The sequence below is a fragment of the Lagenorhynchus albirostris genome, chromosome 3 (genome assembly GCF_949774975.1).
Source record: "Lagenorhynchus albirostris chromosome 3, mLagAlb1.1, whole genome shotgun sequence".
In the NCBI taxonomy this organism is placed as follows: domain Eukaryota; kingdom Metazoa; phylum Chordata; class Mammalia; order Artiodactyla; family Delphinidae; genus Lagenorhynchus; species Lagenorhynchus albirostris.
In genome coordinates this window covers 144,360,722-144,383,882 of record NC_083097.1, presented here as the reverse complement: position 1 = coordinate 144,383,882, position 23,161 = coordinate 144,360,722, and the positions used below count along the sequence as shown (strand labels likewise).

The 23,161-nt window shown below is 49.0% G+C and overlaps 1 protein-coding gene across 1 annotated transcript in view; it reads left to right on the top strand.

The window, feature by feature from the left end:
* Nucleotides 1–23,161, top strand: part of SLIT3 (slit guidance ligand 3) — a 610,847-nt gene that overhangs the window by 477,641 nt on the left and 110,045 nt on the right. Inside the window, exons 10-12 of the mRNA XM_060144178.1 lie at nucleotides 8,688–8,759; nucleotides 13,736–13,807; nucleotides 17,751–17,822. Of these exons, the coding sequence (XP_060000161.1) occupies nucleotides 8,688–8,759; nucleotides 13,736–13,807; nucleotides 17,751–17,822 (216 nt within the window). The remainder of the gene's footprint in view (nucleotides 1–8,687; nucleotides 8,760–13,735; nucleotides 13,808–17,750; nucleotides 17,823–23,161) is intronic.

Genomic DNA, 23,161 nt, shown 5'->3' with positions numbered 1-23,161 from the left:
GTGACTCGCCTTCACTCCTTGTGGTCCCTTGCTCTAGCCTTGGAGAGCCCTTCCTTCCTGGGACTTCACTTAGACCTCACACCTGTCCCGCCCATCCCCACCCCCTGCCCTTCGTCCCCCATTTCACCCTACACCTGTCCCTCCTCTCTGCCTTTTCTGTACCGTTCCCCCATCTCTTTTTCTCCCTCCCTTGATCCACCCCCCCCTTCTTTCCCTCTCTGCACCCACAGTCTTCCCACCTTCCTCCCCAGCCCAGTCTCTTTCTCTACCCATTTAACCCTGTGCTCCTCACTACAAGAGCCATCCCCTCTATCCATGGCAGGGTAGGACTCTGGGCCTCCCAACAAGGGTGTCAAGACAGAATTCCTGCCAACGTTCATCTCATTTCAGATTCCCATAGCACCTTGCTTTCTTTCTCTGCCCCGCCTTGTTCCTTTCCCCTTCCATCTGCCAGTTTTTATCTTTTCTCTTTGGCAACCACAGACCTTCCGCTGACCAGGTCTCAGACCACAGCCGTCCCCACGCCTGCCCTGATTCAGGAGCTCGGGCCTGCCCACCCGCCTCTCCCACTCTACATCCCTATACCTCCAGCCTGGGCCTCACGGGCACACAGCTCAGGTGTCTGGGGGAGAGAAATTACAGACGTCCCCACTGGAGATGCGACCCATGGAGGCCAGACCATACCTGGGCCATTGAGCTCACACCTGGCCATTGAATTTTAAAAGGAACGTTGACAAGCTAGACTAGTTATTTCTGAAAGGCTGTCTGATTATTACTGAGTTTTTCCTTAAATGAGGTCAAGTAAGAATAACAAGAACAGGGCTTCCCTGGTTGCGCAGGGGTTGAGAGTCCGCCTGCCGATGCAGGGGACACGGGTTCGTGCCCTGGTCCGGGAGGATCCCACATGCCGCGGAGCGGCTGGGCCCGTGAGCCATGGCCGCTGAGCCTGCGCGTCCGGAGCCTGTGCTCCGCAACGGGCGAGGCCACAGCAGTGAGAGGCCCGCGTACCGCAAAAAAAAAAAAAAAAAAAAAAAGAACAATGTGACCTTTTTGCATTGAGCAAAAATATTCCATTTCAAGAAGTATCCTTTATTTTAAATTTCTAGACTTCCTTACTCTGTTATCATTGTTGTTAAAAATACTCTTCAATGGGCTTCCCTGGTGGCGCAGTGTTTGAGAGTCCGCCTGCCGATGCAGGGGACACGGGTTCGTGCCCCGGTCCGGGAAGATCCCACATGCCGCGGAGCGGCTGGGCCCGTGAGCCATGGCCGCTGGGCCTGCGTGTCCGGAACCTGTGCTCCGCAACGGGAGAGGCCGCAGCAGTGAGAGGCCCGTGTGGCGCAAAAAAAAAAAAAAAAAAAAAAAAAATACTCTTCATTTTATAAAATGATGTCCACGGAAGGATGAGTATGTAATATAAATATGTGTTTAATCATATGTGTCATTATTATTATATAATTATAAATATAAGTCTATATATAAATGTTATGTATAATAGACACACAGAGATTGCCTTAATTGACAAAATAAGAGGTCTGTAACCACCTAGCCTATGAAATCTAGAAGTCTGGGAATGGCCAACCTAGCTAGAGTACCTCTAAAAATAAGCAGCCACAAACAGCAAGCACGGTCTTAAGAGTGTAGACCGTGAATCCAGGCAGACCCACATTTTAGCTCTGCCCTGCCTTTCAGCCATTGGCAAGTAACGTTTCTGAGTCTTGGTTTACTCAACTGAAAAATTCAGAGGCTAGTGGTACCGTCTTAATGGTTTGTGTGAAAGTGAAATGAATATATGCTATCAGATACTTAGTATTGGGTCTGGCACATAGGATATACTATGTTAGCAGCGATTGGTATTATTTTACTACAACTGCGGCTACGACTACCACCACTTTTATATCAGGCATGGTGAGAAAGGTTGGAAACCACATCACGGGAGCTGAAGCTACCTGCGGAAGATCCCTCCATAAAGCTCCGTCAGTTCTTTGCAGACTATGGTTGAGAGAACAGGTTCAAGAATTAGGCTAGACCCTTGCATTGCGAATTGAGCTTGGCAATAGCTCATGTTCATGCAAATGTATGCAGACATGCAAATAAGGCTGCCCCTGCTGACCGGGCACACACGACCCACCAGACAGATTGCCTAGAACTTCTCTTGCTGTGTTTGCCTCATTCTCCTCTGTGATAAAATAAAGCTGAGGCATTAAAGCAGATGAGGCAAGATTCTTTGGTTAGATACTGGGAGAGGTGACATGTAAGAGAGACCTTTGCAGAGGAAACCTGTTTGTTCTCTGAGGCAACGAAGCTCGTGCCTGGGGATCTGTGTGTTGGCCTAAAAGTCTTTTTTTTTTTTTTTTCGGTACGCGGACCTCTCACTGTTGTGGCCTCTCCCGTTGCGGAGCACAGGCTCCGGACGCACAGGCTCAGCGGCCATGGCTCACGGGCCCAGCCGCTCCGCGGCATGTGGGATCTTCCCGGACCGGGGCACGAACCCGTGTCCCCTGCATCGGCAGGCGAACCCTTAACCACTGTGCCACCAGGGAAGCCCCTAAAAGTCTTTTGAGCAGTTAAAATTCATCCTCTTATCAATGAGAGAAGACCAGCAGGTGGGGGAGGTTGAAAGATGAGAAAGAGGGAGCAGAGAGTAGAAACTGTAGCATGCACCCCAAGATGCACAGGAAGTGTCTGATTTATCATCCCAAAGACATCTGAACATGACTTCTCTTTTTACCATCAAGAATTCCACCTCATGTCCATAGCTACCTATATAACCCAGATTTCTCCTTCTCTTTAGCGTCGCTTTGCACCACATCTGGTTCTCTGTTCCCTATATGTGCAATCCTTAGCTGGTAGTGATGCTCTTGAACCTTGGAGGGGTTCTGCACTCCCCAACATTCAGGGGAAGGAAGGTCTATCTCTCATGCAAAGCAATCTGGCAGACTCTTTCAGATTTTTTTCAAAGCCAAAGCAGCTCAGAGAAGTGTGCACTGGTCTCCCTGAATAGCAGAGCCAATTCCTCTAAAAACAGCTTTCTTCCAGAGAACCCACAGTGAGACGGTTCACTGCAGATTTTCCTCAAAACTGAGCTCCCACCAACAGCACTGTTCTTGCTGCTCCGTGTCGTTTCTCTGAACCCGCTCCAGCCTCCAGCAGGGATAGATTCTGGGAAGAGCCAGAGACCCACACGTTCTTCTGTTCTGTGGTCTTCGTTCCGCCCTCCTGGCCTCGGGGCTCGAGAGGGGCCATCTGTACCTAGAACCTCCTCTTCATCTCTGTCCCATCTTCTTCCATGTTTGCTCTATACCTCCACTTAGTGTCATCCCGGGTCTCGTGCCCTTGGCTATAACAGGTGAATTTAGTTGCCAGAGAAAGGTTGTGGATGGACGTAAACGTCAAATCCTAAATCAAAAGCATGTAGGGGAAAAGGTAGCCCCATCTTCCATCTAGCCTCACCTCAACCCCACTGTTTATCTGGGGTGGGGAGATAAACAGTGGTTTATCTGCTAAACAAAGCAAATATGCCCCCATGATACTGGTCACCAGGGACATTTTTAAAAAGAGAGACACGTTTAAAAACAAAGCAGCCAGCAGAGCAAAAGGGCTGGAGGGCTCTGGAAATCATCAACATCCGGGATTCTTTTCCTTTTTTAAAAAAATTGAAGTATAGTTATTTACTAGGTTGTGCCAGTCTCTGCTGTACAGCAAAGTGGCTCAGTTTTACACATAGAGACATTCTTTTTTTATATTCTTTTCCATTACGGTTTATCCCAGGATATTGAACATAGTTCCCCGTGCTATACAGTAGGACCTTGTTGTTTATCCATTCTAAATGTAATAGTTTGCATTTACCGACCCCAAATTCCCAGTCCATCCCTCTCCCTCCCCCACCTCTCCCTTGGCAACCACAAGTCCGTTCTGTATGTCTGTGAGTCTGTTTCTGTCCTGTAGATAGGTTCATTTGTGCCATATTTTAGATTCCACATGTAAGTGATATCATATGGTATTTGTCTTTCTCTTTCTGACTTATTTCACTTAGTGTGATCATCTCTAGCTGCAGCCGCATTGCTGCAAATGGCATTATTTTGTTCTTTTTTATGGCTGAGTAATATTCCATTGTATATACATACCACATCTTCTTCTGAGGACACGAGGTTTCTGGGGGGCTGCCATGTGGAAGGAGGGGGGATGGAGTGGGTTGGGGGCAGGTGGGATAAAGGTGAAGCTGATCAGGCAGCAGAATAATTAAGAACAGAGCCTTGTGGTAGATAGTCCTGGGTTTGGATCCCGGTTCTGCCTCTTTGGGTACCTTTCTTAACATCTCATGTTTCACTTAGTTCCCATCTTTGCAAAATGGGGCTCATCGTCCCTACTAGAGATTCTCCATGAAGATTAAATAATATAACCTAATTGCATAGAAAGTTAGCACAACGTTTGAAAGCTCCTAAGTGGAATCTAAAAGGAAAAAGCTTGTGCACATGTCACATATGTGACATGATAGAATGCTTTAGTCTCAAGTTCTCATTTTTTTCTAAGTTGACGACAAAGATTTGTCTGCTGGAGGCATCTGAGAATACGCATATAATAAGAAGAGCAAATCTGGCTCTGTGTCTGCACCTCTGTTTTCTGCAGGCAATGCCAGGTGCTCTGCAAAGCTGGTTAGGAATGACTCATGTCACATATGCCCACGTGCCTCATCTCTGTTGTTATTATATTAGTGATACTCCTTGCTTTGTAGTATTGCTGAAGGAATAAAATGAGCCAGTGTGTGAAGAGCACGGTGTCTGATATATAAAAGGCCCTCAATAAATGGTAGATGTCCACCATTATTGCAACCAATATTCGAATCCAGCTCCAGAAACTCTTTATCAGGTGACTTGCTGCCGTGGCCCTGCACTAGCTATGCCCCTGCCAGTCCCTCTGGCATCACGTTGACTTATGTATTGCTAGAAATATATTGTGTTCAGCCGCGTGTTTGCGAATGACAGATCATTAAGGAAGCACTGAGGAACTAGGGCAAATCAATACAGAACGCAAATGACTGAAGCCCCCATCAGATGTTCGCATTGCTTCTCCCAGCGCCGGAAGACGCTCAGATGTTTGGTTTGTATGTTTGTTTTTATGCTAGTTCTATTAAATCAGTTTGCAGCCGGAAGAACGTTTGCCAGAGAAAGACACATGTGCCAGTTAAGAGAGACCAAAGACAGCCGCTGGCTTCAGACACATCCCTAAGTGTGACAGTTTTTGCTGACGCTAAAGCAGCTTTTTGTCCTTCACACTGAATTTTTGTCCCTGGGAGTACGGATCTTTGCATGCTTGTTCCAAGCCATGTAAACCCCACCAGAGGCTGCTGCTGCGTAGAGCCTGTGTGTGTGCCCACACACGTGCGTGTGCACACACACCCCAGACTTCCTTCCTTGACCGAGGGGCAGTTTTCCTGAGGATAAGTGGGCAATGACTAAAGGAATAGAGGTGCCTCAGCAGCGAACGGTATTCAGCAAAGCTCAGTGACTGAGAGTGCAGGCTTTCCAGTTGGATGAACTTGAGTTTGAGTCCCGGCTGTAGCTCTTCCTGGCTTTGTGAATATGGACAAGTGACTTAACGTCTCTGAGCCTCGGTGTTCTCACGTTTAAAGTGGGAGCAGTGATAACAAACAGGGTCTGCCTCAGAGAGGTGTCAGTACTAAGTTAGGTGTACGGAGCAAAGCTCTTAGTCTGATGCCTGACTTACAAGTCCAAGCTGATACACGGTAGCTCTTACTGTTATCGTCCTCACCCTTGCCTTAACTTTGCATCTGAAGTACACCGACAAGCTCTAATGCCCCCTGGGGCAAGGCTCACCCACATCATGTCCTGGCCTTGGCACCCTGTAAGGGTGTTGCATGTCCAGCGGGTACCCACAGCAGCATAAGAGGCAGAGAGACTGCAGAAATAAAGACCATCCCCAGAGTGTGCAAGGGTAGAGCGTACCGGATACACAGCAACGTCCCTGCCAGGGTTAACGGGCTAAGATGGGAATTCTTTGTTCAAAGCCACACCTTTGCACTCTATTTGCATATTTTATACATATATTGTTATATATGTGTGTGTGTGTGTATATATATATACACACACACATGCATCTATATTCCATCTTCCCTCAACTCCTACAGCCTTTTTACAACATACCTACTTCTGCAGAGACTGCATGATGTCTCAGAAGGAGTACTGGGGTCTTCACCCCTTAAACTTTTCTGGGACTTTGGGAAAGCTATTTTAGTATATGGACTTCACTTTCTCTGTTTTCAAAAAATAGAGAAGGCAGTGCATCCAATGGACGGAAAGAGAAAGATGCCAGTTCCGCCACCTATTAGCTCTGGTACTTCGGATAGGCTCTTTGATCCATGTAGGTTTTATTTTCCTTGTCCACAAAGTAGGGCCAACACAGCTTGCCTCAGAAGTGTAAGGATTCACAGAGATAATAGACCTAAACCAACTCGATTCCACAAAGGACAACTCTTCTTGTTAGGTTAGCAATAAAATCTGGTTCTGTGATGGACCGTCTTGGGCTGGTCTCTATCACCAGATGATTAAACTCCTTGGGGATGGGTATCACAGCCTACTCACTGTTTCGTCCTTCCCTTAGCTCTTGCACCCATTGCTAAAGTGGACGTTATTCATTATGAACTGCACGGTCAGCCAGCTGACCTGACTAGCCTGGGCTCTTGGCCTGCAGCCGGGAGCAGTGCAGAAACTGAGGGGATTGCCATCGTTACAGACAGTGGCTCTCTCCAGAGGCATCCTCCAGCCGCAATCCCCCTGCCAAGATGGCAGGTGGACCCCAGGATTCCTGGAGAGCATCTGCCACCTGACTGGCAGCCCCAGAGGTTCACAGAGCTGCTGCCTTGGCTGAGAAATCCCTGAACTCTGCTCAGCTGGGAAATGAGAATGTCCTTGGAACTTCTCAGTCAAGGCAGCCTGCCCGGGTCTGCTGCCTCTGTGGGTGGCTATATCCAGGAGCCCGCAGCCTCTGCGACCTCGTGGCATGCTTTTTTGGCTCACCACAGGCCAACCAGGCCGCTGTCCAGCCAGCCTATGCCCACGTGCTCGACAGAGCACACTCCCCGGCCCCTCCGGCCCCAAAGAGGCTCTCTTAATAGACCGTGGCAGCCTCATTTGTAGACTCGATTCATCTGGCAGCCAAGAATGATCTGTCCTGATGCTCCCTCTTTCCTCGCACCCACCCTTCCTCTTTCTCCACCCCCCTCACCCGCTTCCTTCGGCCTGGAGAGTGATTTGTCTGTGTTATGGGTAGGCCTGACAAACCATTCCACGTTAGCAGCTGAGATGTTGTTTGAAATGGGAAAATTGCTGGCAGACTACTCCATTAGTGGTTCCAGTAACAAATACTCTCTTTCCCCCAATGAAGATGAGATTGCAGAGGCACAAATTAATACAACTGTCTCCCCTCTTCTGCAGCAGGGATTACTCTTCAAGATGAATGGGTTCATCCCAGCCAGAAGTGTGCATCCTCCAAATGGAGCCTCCAAGGGAGCCAGTTCCTCCCATGTCTGCCTTGTGCTCCGCCCAGCCCTCCCCTTGCGCGCGCGCGCGCACACACACACACACTCACAAACACACACACACACACACCCCCCATACACACACACTTTTTTGTGTCTTCCCAGCAGAGAGTTTGGGGATCATCCATGCCAAATTAGGAGGTGATGAAAAGATCCACACCTCGGAGAGACGGGAGATGTGGACCAGGCCACCATTCATCACCTCTAATAGCAGGCCCCGCCTTCCGCTCATGCCTGTTTCCCACCACACCTGTTCTTGGCGGCGGGAAGTCATTTGATAGATGAAAGAATGAAGGATGAAAAGGCTTGCTCACTCCCCATGCTCCTTCTCTTCCAAGGAAGCTATGGGCCCTGGGCCTGCAGCATCTCTTGTTCTTTCCGGAGTAATAGGAGAGAGAGCAATTCAGCAAAGTCCGTAAGGCCATAAAGCTACAGATTGTAGCAGCAACCCAGGGGAGTGATCCATTCGGGGCCCCTGGGGCCCTCAGGATATCAGGGAGCCAGTGTGATGAATGTCAGGCTGGGAGCCTAGAGACTTGAAGGCTATTTCTTCATCATATTAGAACAGCCGATTGAAAAACCCAGAAACAAATACTGAATCGTTAGGTTGTACACCTGAAAGTAAAGTTATATGTCAATTATACCTCCATTAAAAAAAAGAAAAGCCCAGAAGTGCAGTCTCTGCCTGTACTGCACCCCAACAGCAGGATGGTGGAGATTTTCACTGAATGGTGACATGCTTCCAGAACAGGTAGGCATTGCTATCTGTCCATCTGTCTTTACTCTTCCTTCTCTTTATCCCTTTGACTTTTTCAGCCTTCTGGTTACCTCCTACAGCATTTTCTGAAGATGACAGCTGCCTCCCAAAGACAACTTATCGTAAACGAGAACCAAATATGCTCAAGGAGAAGACATCTTTTCTAGCTTTCTCCCAGGGGTATCAGACCCTGAGCTGGCTGCCCCACACACCAGAACCCCAGTCTCTGGCTTTCAGACGGTGCTTACCAAGTCTCCCTCATCTAAGAATGTATGCCACGTGATGGGAGAGACCATCCTGTCCTCAAGGCCCCCGGCAACCATTTGTTGATGGGTGGATGGTTAATCGACTCTTTTCTGCTCTGTTTCTCAGACGCCTGGAACAGAACTCCATCAAATCCATCCCCGCTGGAGCCTTCACCCAATACAAGAAACTGAAGCGAATGTGAGTCTCCCCTGGAGAGAAATGGGCCCAAATGTTTTCAGTTCGGGGGGTACTGTGTGTAGTGGGCAGCCTGCCCAGATGAGAGGCTGCATCACAACCCTCAGGAGAGTGCAGTGTCAGACCTGGAATGGCTCCCAAGACGGGGAGGTAAGACCAGGGTGCTGCATTCAGATGGGGCGGTGTATGGGTTTAGGCACCTCAGATCTAAGGGCGACTCCAACTAGAGTGAAGTAAAATTATCTGGGTGGGAGGTGGGGCTGTGTCAGCCTAAAACAATCCCATCTCACCATTTGATTGTCTCCTGGTTTGGGGGAGGCGGACCTCAAGTAGGAGCTTCAGTAGAGATGTGGCTGTTTCCCTATATCATCCTACAGCACCGTCACCAGCATCCCTACCACCATGCACGCATTCATCTAACAAATTCTTAGCTAATGTCCATCAGGAACAAAGAACTGTGCTGGGATCTGCGGGTAGAGGGTGAACTAAAACGAAGTCTCCTCTGATGGAGCTTGTGTATTTGAGTGGGAGGGCACAGAAATAAAACCCAGTAAATGTCAGAAACTGACCAGTACTAGAAAGTAAAACCAAAGAAGGGAAGGGGCTAGAGATTGATGGAGGGGTGGTCTCTAGATGGGTTGACCCATGAAGGCCTCCACGTGCAAGCGACCTGAATGAAGGAAGGGAGTGAGTCTAGAGGAGTTCTCAGGAGCATATGCATGGATGGTTTGCAGACTAGAGAGGAGGAACAGAGTGAATGAAGAGAAAGTGGTGGGGATTGTGCTGGAGACGTAGATAAGGGCCAGCTCCCGTGGGCTCTTTAGACCATGGTAAGGACTTTCTAATCTTTCTAAGTGAGATAAGAAGCCTTGGAACCTCCCTTGCCCATATGATGATCCCCAGCATGGCCGTTACCACCATATCCAATACCACGCCATCACTGCAGCTTATCAGTACCTGCTGACACCAACCCTGCAGTGTACCTTCCCTACTCCATTGACAGCATCTGAGCCTCACGGCCCTCATCCCTGCCATCGTGGTAACGTCATCAGCACCACCCCTCCCCATCACGTGACCACCCTGAGCACTGATCTGTGAGTCACTCAGAGCGGGGTGCTGTGGAGGGAGGCTAGTAGGATTCAGAAACAACCCAGCCATTGCCATCACAGATATTAAGAGCCTAGGAGGGAGGCTCCTGTCCCTTTTCCAGGCTAAGAAATCATTTATTATAGCCCAGTAATCACGATGCTGCTTTCATTGCGCCTGCCTACTCCCTCTGGCCCCCCACACAGAGAAAAGAGAGAGGGCAGGTAGAAATATGCATGGACTTGGGTTTTGTTCCCTTGCACCGCAGGCTGATTCATCGGTTTCCCTTGAGTAGGAGGGCCTGCATTAAAGAGGTTAAGTGTCTGCTTGCTCCTTTTATGTTAAAAATAAACATCCCTGCGAAACAGTGGCATTGGTACGCTTTACCCTCAGATCCTAGGAAGCCAACTTCCCATCTCCCTGGAAAGCCACACCAAACAAGATTTTCTCCTGGTACAGTTCCAGAAGTAGAAACCAACATGATGCGCCAGCTCTAAGCACATACTCCTTCCCTCCCTTTGGCAGCCTTCCTGCTGGAGGAGCTGTATAAATATAGGCCTTAATATTTAAACCTTGGGCCATTAATCTCCTGGCCTCCCTGCTTCTCCAGCTCACTCCCCATATGCCCCCCCCCCAATTCATTTTTAAAGTCCAGCTTGATTATGCAGCCAGATAGTAATTTCAGTGAAAAATGACAAGTTCAGTCACCGCCCCAACCTATATCTCTTACATGATCTAAGTGACTGCTCTAATTTTTTGTGAAGTCCAGGTAATTTAGAGTGTGACTATGTTTTACTGTCCTTTCTCCATCCCATTGGAGTTGCCATGATCTGTGCATTCAAAATTCATAAGATCTTCTCCGTCACGACCTGGGAAGTAAATTTCATTTTTGATCACTTCTGATGCTATTGATATTTACTATGATGCCCTTTCCCCGCCCCTGCCCCCAACCAAGGGGATGGCGGTAGGGAAGAGAGACCACTTAAAATTTTTTCTGACTAACAGAACTTCAGAAACCCAGACTGAAGTGCAAGGGCTTTGGAGAAGTAGGGTCCCTGGTGAAAACGGAATTTAAAACCCTAAGGGTGAACTCCTCCTAGGTATACGTGACCAGTTTATCTCTAATATCTCACAGAAAAAAGTTTTCCCTCAGCTGTGAGTGAACCTCATCCTCTTCTTATCTCCAATGACAAAAAGAAAAAAAATTTTCCTTGATTGAATGGCTTGATTCAATGTTGAATGGCCTTGTCCCTGAAGAGGATGAATTTCTAGCGGTCAGCTTAGAAATTGTACTTCAGCTTAAAAAATGTCAGCTTAAAAAATGTCAGCTTAAAAAATGTCAGCTTAAAAAATGTACTTCCAGGTGAAAACTAGTACCAAGATACAGACGCCACCTGCAGGGAGAGTAGCAGACGTTACAGAGGATGCCCCAGTCTTACAGGGTTGGTTAACCGAGAGCGCCGACACTTGAAGGCCAAACCTTCAAAGGTGTTGAGTTCTTTCCCTCCCACGTTCTAAGGTAGAGCAATATTCCACAAGTTCCACCAGTTCCCAGTGTCTCACGCTTATAATCCCCGCTTGACCCTCGTCGGCACTGGAATTTACCACCTTTCTTCTGAACTGTATGCAAAGGCCACTTCTTCTCCGCCATCCAGTTTATCAAGCCCCAGGGGACAGGGGTAGGCTTGAGACAGACCAGATTCTGAAATACTGGTCTAAAGTGTGACTCAGAAACCCCCTGCTTGGGAATCATCTGGAGATTTGGTACGTATGCAGATTTCTAACCCCAGTTCTCCAGAGGGCCAAATCAGACCCTCTGTGGGTGCATTTTAATAAACACCCTAGTGAGGTTTGAGAACCACTGGTCATCGAGGGCGACCCAAACTCCAGAAGTCAGCTCTGGGACCAGCTGAGCGTGGAGATGGGTGGGCACTGAAGCCTTCCCCAGTCTACCTTCCTGTCCAGGGCCACCACCTTCTGCACCCATCACGGTGAAATGGAAGGGAGACTGGAGATGCCAGCTCTGTACCCAAATCGCTGTGTCCAGTCACTTGTGGCTACAGGTCCTTTACCTGTGACTGCTGTTCCCTTCCTGCAGAATGAAGAACTAAGATGAAGTGACCACCAGGGCCAGTTCCCAGCTAAACTATCACTTCTCCAGTCTCCATTCCCCAGCATCTCCAAATCACGAGACATCTCACCTTGTCCTTAGAGACGGGTGCATGCAGGAGTCTAGCTCTGAACTAGACATGAATTTGCCCTGACGAGGCTAAAGCAGAGGGCTTCCCCACTGGTCACAAAACCCCCTCTGACACGGCAGAGGGCCAAGGACCTTGAAGGGACATCACATTAAAAATGTCAGGAAAAAAAAAAAACACCAAAGAAATAAACCAGTGAGGTTTTCTCACTAGTCTGATCCGAGCACCGACCCTGCACGCTTGCCTGAAATGCCTTGCTAGGCAGCCAGGCTGAGGGCTAGCAAGATTAGGATAATCCGGAGCATTTGCTTGTTAAGACCCTTATACGAAAGCAGAGCTCTGAAGAAAAGGCCAGTGTAAGCTGACTAGTTTGCGAGCACAATCTGTGGATTTGTTAGAGGCGATCTCGCCTGCTAAAGGGATAAGCTCGACAGCCGTGCCTAAGAAACCTTAACCTGTGGAGTATCTTTCAACTCGCAGGTCTTGGAAACAAGGAGGGAAGGGAGCAGAGGACTAGGCAAAGGTTGTTGGATGGCCCTTTTGAAGGATAGTAGAAGGAGGAGAGAAACAGGCAGAAGGACTGAGCTTAAGAGGCTGTGGGGCTGGGGCGTCTGGCCTCGCTGGAGGCAACTGCTAAGGAATCTGCTTAGATGTTCTTGCTTCTCGATATTCCCTTCCCTCCTCCTTGTTGATCCTCCGAGACCCCAGCTCTCCCTCTTCTCCACAAAAGCAAAGACCCATTGATTTATTTTGGTAAAGAAAAGGAACCAGAGAGGTTCATTGTAGCTGGAAATTGGAGCATCTCCCCTTCCAGGGACAGGAACCCCGAGGCTGTCCCTGAGCTAATAACTCCTAAAGAGAAGTCTCCCTCTTCAGGAAAGTGTTGTTAGTGAGACAGGTGCTCAGAAGACCCTGGGGTGCTGCAGAGTGAGTAGCCTCTGGGTCAGGGAGATTCTTCTGCGCCAACGAGGCCAGGTTAGCCGCCTTCTAACACACGGCATCCTTCTCGCTCACATTATCCCAAAGCCCTGATCATCATCGCCCTGGGCTTGTTCCCGTCTCACGAGGACCGCCAGCAACAAGCCCACATCTCAAAGCCATCCCATGAGAATCTCATGATGTCTTTACATCACCCGGCCTGGAAGATGCACTGAACCAGACAGAGACTTAAGTCACTGCTCAAAACCTCCATTCAGGTCAGGAAGGAAAAGTCACTGGGGAGGTGAAATGACTCAGGACCTCTGGGGACAAAAATAAGCATTTGCCAAGGCGTGAGGCAAGAAAGTGAGGCTTACGGGAACCTTGGGCTGTGTTTGGCCAAGGCCAGCTTTTGCTTTGTTTATGCTATAATTGCTCGGTTGTGAGACCTACGATGAGGCCCTAACCTAACTGGCTTCCATTTCCCACCTGCAAAGTGAAGGCTCGCGTGTGCATGGCCCTATGTCAAAGTCAAGGTGCCACGACTGAGCATTCTTTGAAAGCCAAGGAGAGTGGTACAAATACAGAGCATTTTATCATGCGGCAGTTGAACTGAATGATCCTTAAGCCCCTGCTCGCACACTCTGAATAAATAAATTGATTAAGTGATGAATTCATCCTCACCATTTTGCATACCTGAAATGCTTGGCCCACACTTTAGGAACGGCCATAGCACACCTTGAGCTATGTTCTCAGAGCCTCTGGTTAATTTTTCAGAGACATCAGCAAGAATCAGATCTCGGACATCGCTCCAGACGCCTTCCAGGGTCTGAAATCACTCACATCTCTGTAAGTGGGGAGCAAAGCGCGTAGGGTGTGGGTGGGAGCATGGGCGAGGGGGGCGTCCATATTTTTCAGGGGGTGTTTATCAAGGTTTTATGTTCCCTTACACACTTGTGTCAACCTGGTAAAAGAAACAAATATTTCTTCAGGGTAAATTGATCTTGGGGAATATTTCTACAAGCACAAATGCATTCTTTTTATTGATTAAGTGCCCAGCAGCCTTCCTGGTTATTGGCTTCTAATTCAAATGCATCTTCTCCTCTAACCGCACTCCCATCCCACATGCCTAGGCAGTGCTGTCCGGGGAGGTGGAGGGAGAGAGTCGTAATGTATGATTATTACCATGTGCCCATTTTACCCGTGCGTGTGACCTTGTCAAGGAAGGAGCTCATTTTCTTCTTCTGATTTGAAGCCTTTTTCTCCAGACCAACCTCACGGCTATTGTCCTGAGAAAGCATTAACCCCATCCTATAAGCCTTTCTTCTCTTTGACTTTCAAACCCTAAAGCAGCCTAGTGGATGGAACCAAAGCTGTGCCCACCAGGGGCTCAGAGACCCTCGGGGCAGCGAAGTACAGAGCTTTGTCCTGATTTCTGCCAGTGACTCGCCCTGTGGCACAGGGACTGTCACTTGAGTCTTCTGTGCACATTCCCTCACAGGCAAAATGGGGACGATGACACCTTTCCTGCCTGACACACATTCATGATTACAGTCCCAACAATCATTGGCAGTACTTACTGAGCACCTACTCTGTACCTGGTACTATTCTAGGAGGCTTGCAAGTTTCACCCTCACCATGACCTAAAATATAGGCTCTATCCTCTCCTGTCTTTAATGGTTGGAGAAATTGGGTGATCTAAGCTCCACACAGACAGAGGTTTTTATTTCTTTTGATCCTGGCTGAATCTCTGGCACCTCAAACAGTACCTGGCACGTAGTTATCGTGCCCCAAAAAATGTGTTGAATAAATAAACGTAACTTATCCAAAGTCCGCGGTAACAAGCGAGAGAGGCAGGATTTAGACCCAAGCAGTCTGACTCCAGAACCGTGCTCTTGGTCCCCATGCTATGCTGCCCTCCTGAGATAACATAAAAAGTATAAGATACAGCAAAGCTATCATCAGTTGATATTTTTTGTATTATTTGGTGACCTGCCCACCCGGGCAAGAGTGAGGATGCTCAGAGGCAAGCTGTCCATGCTTTGTCTCTCTGTGCAACCGGTTTGTTTAATGGATAAGTGGGCAGGTAACAAGACACACATTCTTCCCCCAGCTGGCCCTATCCCACTGGGAAGGGGCTGAAGACAGGGAAGTCTCTTGATTCAGTTGTTGCCTGCTGCTGGCGGAGTAAAGTAGTTTCATTTATCAGGTAGAACATCTGGCTGGGATATCAAAGACAGGATTGTGTACGAGATTAGTGTCTGCTTATTGCGCTGAAGATCACAGAGGAGAAGGGAGAGTGGCCATCTGCCACCGCGGTCCTATCCCTGTCCCCACCCTCCTGTTCCCCTTGTCTGCTGTCCCTCTGCTGGGATCTGGGGACAGTCTGAGGACAGTGAGACGCTTCCTGTCTTGCAGGAAAAGAAATTCAAAATCTGGTTGCCAAACAGGACATTGGCATGCCACTAGCCAATTCTGAAATATATCGGGGCATTGTTTAAGTGAAGTGCCTCTCACCCCCAATGCATGCATTTAGCCATTCAGTAGATGCCTACTGTGTACTGAGTAGCCTTATAGGCACTGAGAATGTGGCAGTGAACTGGACAGACAAGACCCTTGACATCATGGAGCTTTGAATACCAACACATCCAATCCAAAGTCAGGAATGGCCAACGGAAAGGGCAGGAAAGCCTTTACCCCAGACCTGTTCATTCCTTTTTTTTTAATTTATTTATTTTTGGCTGCACTGGGTCTTCGCTGCTGCGCGTGGGCTTTCTCTAGTTGCGGCGAGCGGGGGCTACTTTTTGTTGCGGTGCGTGGGCTTCTCATTGCGGTGGCTTCTCTTGTTGCGGAGCACGGGCTCTAGGCACACGGGCTCCAGTAGTTGTGTCACGTAGGCTCAGTAGTTGTGGCTCGCGGGCTCTAGAGCGCAGGCTCAGTAGTTGTGGCACACGGGCTTAGTTGCTCCGCGGCATATGGGATCTTCCCGGACCAGGGCTCGAACCCGTGTCCCCTGCAGTGGCAGGCGGATTCTTAACCACTGCGCCACCAGGAGAGCCCAGAGCTGTTCATTCTTTCAACAGATATTTATTGTGTTAGATCCTATTCAGATTTCGACTCTAGGGACCCAGCCATGAGCAAGCCACAAGATGTCACCACATACAGAACCTATGCTCAAGGGGGCCAGTGCAGGAGGCACAGAAAATGTTTAAAATAAATAAATGTATAAGTAATATAACATGATGTAATGAAAAGGGATGAAGAAATAAAAAGAGAGTGACAGGTGGTAGAAAATGTTGACTAAGATATTAGAAGCTTCCCAAGGACGAGGTGTTTGAGCCCAGATCTGAAAGGTGGGAAGGAAAGTCAAGGAGAGATCTGGGGATAAAGCCAGACAGGTCTACACCCAGGTGCCCCGAGGTGGACCCACAGCCCACGTCAGCCTGCCGGAGAGTAGTTTTGACCCACTGAAGCTTAGAGACGCCCCATACGGACACATGATTTGAGGAACCCCTCCCCCCCCCCCGCCAGCCCCGTTGTCCCTCCGGCTTCTGCTACGCTGCAGGTTCTAACATCAGCGAACAGACAGTGACACGACTGCATTTGGCACAGTGAGCAGTGGGACATTAATAATATGAATTACAAATGCAAGCCTGAGCCATTGTGCTGACTTTTATTTAGCCGTTAGTTTGTTGAAACATTCATGAAACACACCCGCAGGCTGAGCGGGAGGCTCACTCTTCACTCCTGGTGGCGTCTGGAAGATGGGGAGTTGGGTTTATCGCTCCCATTGACCGTTTCCTCATCTTAATATTTGGCCTACTCGATGACACATCACAGCCTGAATTTGCAATCTGAGTGGGGATCGAATCCTGCGTTCATTCAAGGCACTCCAGAGCTCGAGAGGGAATTTTTTTTTTAAATTCTTCTTAGCTAAGTTCCCTCCATCTCGGAGGAGGCTGGACCCAAGAGACAGCAAAGTCTGTGCCATGGATGAGAGCAGAGAGAGGCCAGCAGTGTCTTCGGGGGAGGCAGACCCGGTACACTTCTTCCCCAAGCCTCACGGATCACCAGAGACCAGCCCTTGAATAGGACACCCAGTGTGAGGGACTCTGTAGGCTGGAAGAGAGAAGGGTAAAAGAATTCTGAGTTCCTTAGCTCTTGGAGCTCAGAGGATAGGGAAAAAGGCTGTAATGTAGAAGCTGCTGGTACCGCGATAACAATTCCTTGGTCCCTAGTTTTTCCTAAGAGCCAGTCCTTGACTCAGCAGTCCCTGAGCCATCTGGATAGGACGCCAGATACCCAAAGCCCTGTCTAGATGGATGATAAAGGACTCAGCTCAGGAATTCCTAGGATGCAACAGGATATTAAAAGGAAACGTTCTATATAGGCTGGGCTCAGCCTGATCAATACCCATTGAAGACAAGAAAACACAGGGCCGGCCAGCTTCCCACACATCTTATTTACTGCTGGGGTGTGAGTCATATTAGCAGCTCTGGGAGACACCACAAAGCGATTGCGTCTTCCTATTGTGGGTGATTTATTGAGCTGGGCTGCCCAGAGGTAGAACAGGCTGGAGCCCATTTCTCCTCGCCTCCCGGACAGCCTGCCCCTGCAGCCCCCCCAGTGGCACTAGCCCACTGTCTCACTGGGGAGGAGAAGGTGAGGCAGGCTGGGGAAGCCAGTGCTCTGAGATGCCCCCCAGAGCGGGCCAAGCTGGTGGCCTCCTCCTTGAAGGAGTTCCAGTGGCCTCTCATCCGCAGTGACCGCTGTCCTCTCTGCTCTTTTCCAGGGTGCTCTATGGGAACAAGATCACCGAGATTGCCAAGGGATTGTTTGACGGGCTGGTGTCCCTACAGCTGCTGTGAGTAGGAACTTTGTCACTAATCGTGTCTCTGGAACTATTTGCAGGCTCTTTCCTGCAAACTTTGAGCCGTGCTCCGTAGAGTTCCTCTTTTGACTTTATGCCCACTAAAAGAAAAAAAAAACATTTTTTTTTGAGCTGTCCACCCCGTACCTCCATCACCTCTTCTTGGCGGAAGGAGAGCCAGGGAGTTGGCAGAGGAAGCCTAAGGTCCATGTAAACGAGCTATAGATGATACAGCTCGGGAGCCTGGCCCAGGTATGAATCACTAACCTCAGGCTTGAGGGGCTAGAAATTAAGCCAGAGGTGAATCCTACGAAGGGAAGCATGGGGCAGGGGTGTGCTCGGAACTTAGGGAACTAAAATATTCATACACCGTATTCCAATACGAAAGCTGAAACAGGGCTGCCGGTAGACATGAGACCTTGAAGAAGGGTAGGGGTGGGGCAGTGAAATAATTAGAGAAGGAGCATGATCGATCACCGCTGTGACTCTATCTGGGTAAGATGTGGCTGAGATGGGAAGCGTTTATTTAATTTAAAGGAAGATCTGTTGCCTCAAATTTTAAGCTCTGGGATTATTTATTTGCATTTGTTTCATTGCGGTCATTTGAGCTTAAATGTTTGAAGAAGATAAATGAACTCTGATGTGGAGAGGCCAGGAAAGGAATTCAGCTCATCCTGTATTTTAAGATTTTATGACTGGGGGAGAATTATCTCTGGTTTGTGATCAGGTAGCCATAGTATCTACACGCATGTACTATGGGTGTGGGGAGTGTGTGTGTGTGTGTGTATGTGTGTGTGTGTGTGTGTGTGCGTGTGCGCGCGTGCACGTCCATGTCTGCTCAGGGACCATCACGATTCCTATTGGTATTAGGAATTGATCTTGAGTATCCTGTGAGCAATGGAAGATACCAAGTTTCAGAGAGGGAGAGGACTTGTCCTCAGTCACACAGCAAAATAGGTGTGGAAGCTGGAGTAGAGCTTATGTGGTCCTGTGGCTCAGAAGCCTCCCGGACCTCTGAATAGCACAAGACGTATGTTCCCAGAGGCGTGCATCTGAGTACAGGTGAACGTGTGTGCGTACGCGTGCACATTTGTATGCGTGCCATTGTAAAACCACCTCTAAGTCACAGGCAGGAAGGAAGGGGCCTGGGGCCTCCCTGCTCCCGTGGGCCGTTACGTGAAGCTCCATTATGAGCTTGCGCACCGTGTAGTCAAGTTGTGGCTCCGGATGGGTGGGCGGCCAGGAGCAATGGTGAATAGAAGAAGCTTGGCAACACATCTCACATGGTGACATCCAAAGAAAAAGGAAGCGAGACTTTTCCTTTAGCCTTTTCTTCTCGCATTTACTCCCTACCCTTCCCATGTCCTGTTAAGACTCAGCCCTGGACAGAGTCTCCTAAGACAATATAAGAATGTGAATCGTGTCCAGATGAGACGCCCAGCTGGTTTCCAGGCAGCACATCCATCGCAGCGATAGTCAGGTTTGTTTCAATGAAGCCGAAAGCAAGAGAAAGAAAATTCTGTTCTTTTTCTCTGCATCCCACCCATCCAGCCCTTCACACCTCTGTCTCCGCGTCTATCTCACTCTCTGTGTCTCTCTGCACCTACCTACTAGTGTTCAAAGGTTGCAGCCCTTGGTGGGCCTTTGTGGCTCTTTGTTAGAATAACATGCCAGGGCTCTGCAGGGAGCTGGGGGGTTCACAGATGGTATTCTTTGCTTGTAGCAAAGAAACTGTAAGTTATAACGGCCACTATAAGGCCAGTTAACTGTAGCTGTTAATCCCTTCCAAGAAGAGTAACAATAGCATGGCCTAGAGTTAGATTTGGAGGTGGTGCGTTTCACTGGGCTGGAGTGAATATCCTTTTACAGTCTGTGTTTTGACCGCAGAAAGCTCTATGCCCTTGCATGCATTAAGGAGAAATGTAGCATGCGTCAAAGTGCCTAGCACAGTGCAGGGCATGTAGCAAAGATTCCATAAATGCATGTTTTGAGAGTCCGCCTGCCGATGCAGGGGACGCGGGTTCGTGCCCCGGTCCGGGAAGATCCCACATGCCGCGAAGCGGCTGGGTCCGTGAGCCATGGCCGCTGAGCCTGCGCGTCCGGAGCCTGTGGTCCACAACGGGAGAGGCTACAACAGTGAGAGGCCCGCATACTGCAAAAAATACATAAATAAATAAAATAAAAATTAAAAAAGGAAATGTATCCCAGCTCCAAGCTGACAGCAGTCGTGAGATGACTGGAGTTAACAGGACTTTGCATGGACGGGGAAGGCAACTCTGGTTGAGTATCACCATTTTGAGCAGAGGGAGTTGAGTAGCTGGGAGTAAAGACAAAGCATCCCCCCTTCTCCCGAGACTGAGAAGTTGACACAACTCAGGCCACCTCACTTTCCAGAAAGAACCAGCAACTGTAGCCGTCATTGGGCTTTGACCTGCTGTTGAGCAGTTAGAAAGCAGGTTCTGATTAGATCTAATTTAACGTTCAGCCTGCGGTAGATTGGATTTCTCCTTGTTAGACTGGAGACACTCCGATAAGAAGGCTCTGATTAGAATACCCTGCTAGTCTGGGAAATTTCCTGTCCTTTGACTCGAAGACTTTTTGCAAGAGGTTTGTGTTTTTTTCTTCTCTCTCCATCTCTCAAGTTATGGGCGCATCACAAAGCCAAGCTGTCTCTGCCACCCAGAATGATCTTGGATGTTTCCTTTCTGGCCCTTGTCACGATGCTACCAGGAGTAAAGCAGGTGCATTGTAGTTGGTTGTCCTGACTGCCCATCTCCCCTTTCCCTGTTTCTCTAAACTTTTCAGCTCTTCCACCACACTTGCCCAGCCTGTTCTGTACCCAGCCCTCCTGGGTCATTCTCTTGCCCTGTTTATTCGGGCAGATGGCCAATGCTGATAGGAGAATGTCTCAGCCTTCAGAATTTCTCAGAGGCTGCAGCAAATGGGTCTCCATGGACAAGCTTCAGCAGTCCTGGGAAGGACCCCCAAACCCCTATCCTCTTGGTGTCAGCCTCACAAGAGTCACCTCCTTTAGTTGGACTTCCAAAATCTTCAGGGCTTCCAGGACAGCCTGTCACCCAGCTGGTATGGAAACCTGTCCCACGCACCCTGGGACAAATCCTACTGCTCTTTTGCTGATAAGTTTCTGTGATAAGTTGTCTCAGTGTAGTTAGAAGGTTAGGAAGCTCTTTCTTATACTAAACCTCAGGAATGGCTTCTGGGAAACTCAGAAAAGGCTATTCTCATATTCTTCAAGTGTTTGAAAATAGCTAGTATGTCTCCCTGTAATTAATCCTAAACAGGTTCAGTTCCTGCAGACTTTCATTGTATAAACACACATTTGTTATCAGTAACAACCCTTATGATCTTCGGGGGATGCAAGGGAGCCTGTCAGTTTCCTTCCTTAAAACAGGCTACTGGAACACGAGTCAGGTGCCCAGTAGGGCAAGAAGTGTGTTTAGAGACTCCCTCCTAAACTGCAGAGAACTGAAATTTCCCACACAGAGACATCTCAGAATCCAAGGTTAGGACCAGACATGCCACTGGGCATGCGCGCCCAACTCTGATCACCCGAGAAGTGACCTATCCTCTTCTCCCAGGCTCCGTCCATGCCCTTCCTCACCAGAAACAGAGTGAAAGCTTAGCTGTTCGCCGTTCCCCTGCCCACCCTGGCTCCTGGGTTTCTAGGATGTGAGTGGAGATGATGATCCTGAGTGTGCAGCCAGCCAGAGTGCCCCCAGATATGTCACCTTGCAGCTCAGGGGTCAGTCCTCCCCAGGGCAAGGAAAGCAAGCAGTCAGCGTGTCTCCGGAGCCATCACTTTCCCCTCTGATGGGCAGCAGTAAGCTGCGCCGTTACAGCTCCCCCGGGGGATCGGCACATGCAGTTAGTACTCATTGATTGCGCGGCATATGCACGGAAGAGGGATTCAAGTGGGGCAGGCAGTCATTTGAGGTGGAAGCTTTCGTGTAAATGCTGGCTCCGGTCGATGTTAAACCTGCTCCGGGAGGTCTTAACCAAACCAGACTGTCTTAGGGCTGGAATAAGTTAAGACAGCCTAGCACCTGTTGTTTGATTTTCTTGGAAGGCAGACAAGACCACTGGAGCATCTTGGAGTTTTCCAAGCAACATGCCAGTTACAGGGCAGTGAGCAAAACTCCGCTCCCTGTAGCTCACTTTCCCTTATCGGCTGTTTTGCAAGTACAACTACTGCTGCTGATGACAACAGCTACCATTTATTGAATACTTAATATGTTCCAGAACCTGTGCTAAGCAATTTCATATACACCATCTCATCTAACCTTTACAACCATACTAAGAGAAAGGTATTGTTCAGAGGCCCATTTTATAGATGTAGAAACTGAGCAACTGACGGGTTAAGTCACCTGGCCATTGTCTCTCAGCATGTAAGTGATGGAACCCAAGCAGTCTGAATCTGGAGTCCACACCAGAGATATCTGCTTCTGACCCAGTCATGGACCAATCTGCAGAGCTAGTTTTGTGATACACGAAACAAGAATTCCTCGCTGGCTCAAGCCAAGGAGGGAGTACTGTGGAACTGCTGCTTTATCAGCTCCTCTTGTTAAGCTTCGGTCTAAATCACAGACCCCTGTCTCCCATGGAACTTCCTCTGGTTGACTGTCCTCACCCCACTAAAGTTCGAGCTGAGCCCTGTAAAAGGGCAATCAAAAAGCCGCTTGTTCTTGGCTTCCCCGGTGGCGCAGTGGTTGAGAGTCCGCCTGCCGATGCAGGGGACACGGGTTCGTGCCCCGGTCCGGGAAGATCCCACATGCCGCGGAGCGGCTGGGCCCGTGAGCCATGGCCGCTGAGCCTGCGCATCCGGAGCCTGTGCTCCGCAACGGGAGAGGCCACAGCAGTGAGAGGCCCGCGTACCGCAAAAAAAAAAAAAAAAAAAAAAAAAAAAGAAGCTGCTTGTTCTTAAAGACTGGGTTGAGGTGAGATGATGAGAATTCTCCCCAGCAGTAGAAGCAGACTTCCTTTGTGATGCATTTTTGAGGGAGGAATTCTTCCCTCTCTTGTGTACCTGGAACTTCCTAAGGAAAGCTCTTGAGGGGACTTAAATTCTGGAATCATTCCATGCTTTGGTCATTGAGTGAATGGTTTATCCCTCTTAAAGGACTGATTAGTAACCAGGTAGCAGTCAGATAGGCAAGTTCTACCCTAGTAGCTGTTGGGGAGGGAAGGGGCAAGCCAGGTCACACTAGGTGAGGCCCTTGATCTCCTGAGAGCAGGTGATGGCCCCTTCATCCGGTCTCTCAGAAGTTCAGCTTCCCTCTGATTACCTTAGGAGGTCCCCGTTGCTTGCACCCTCT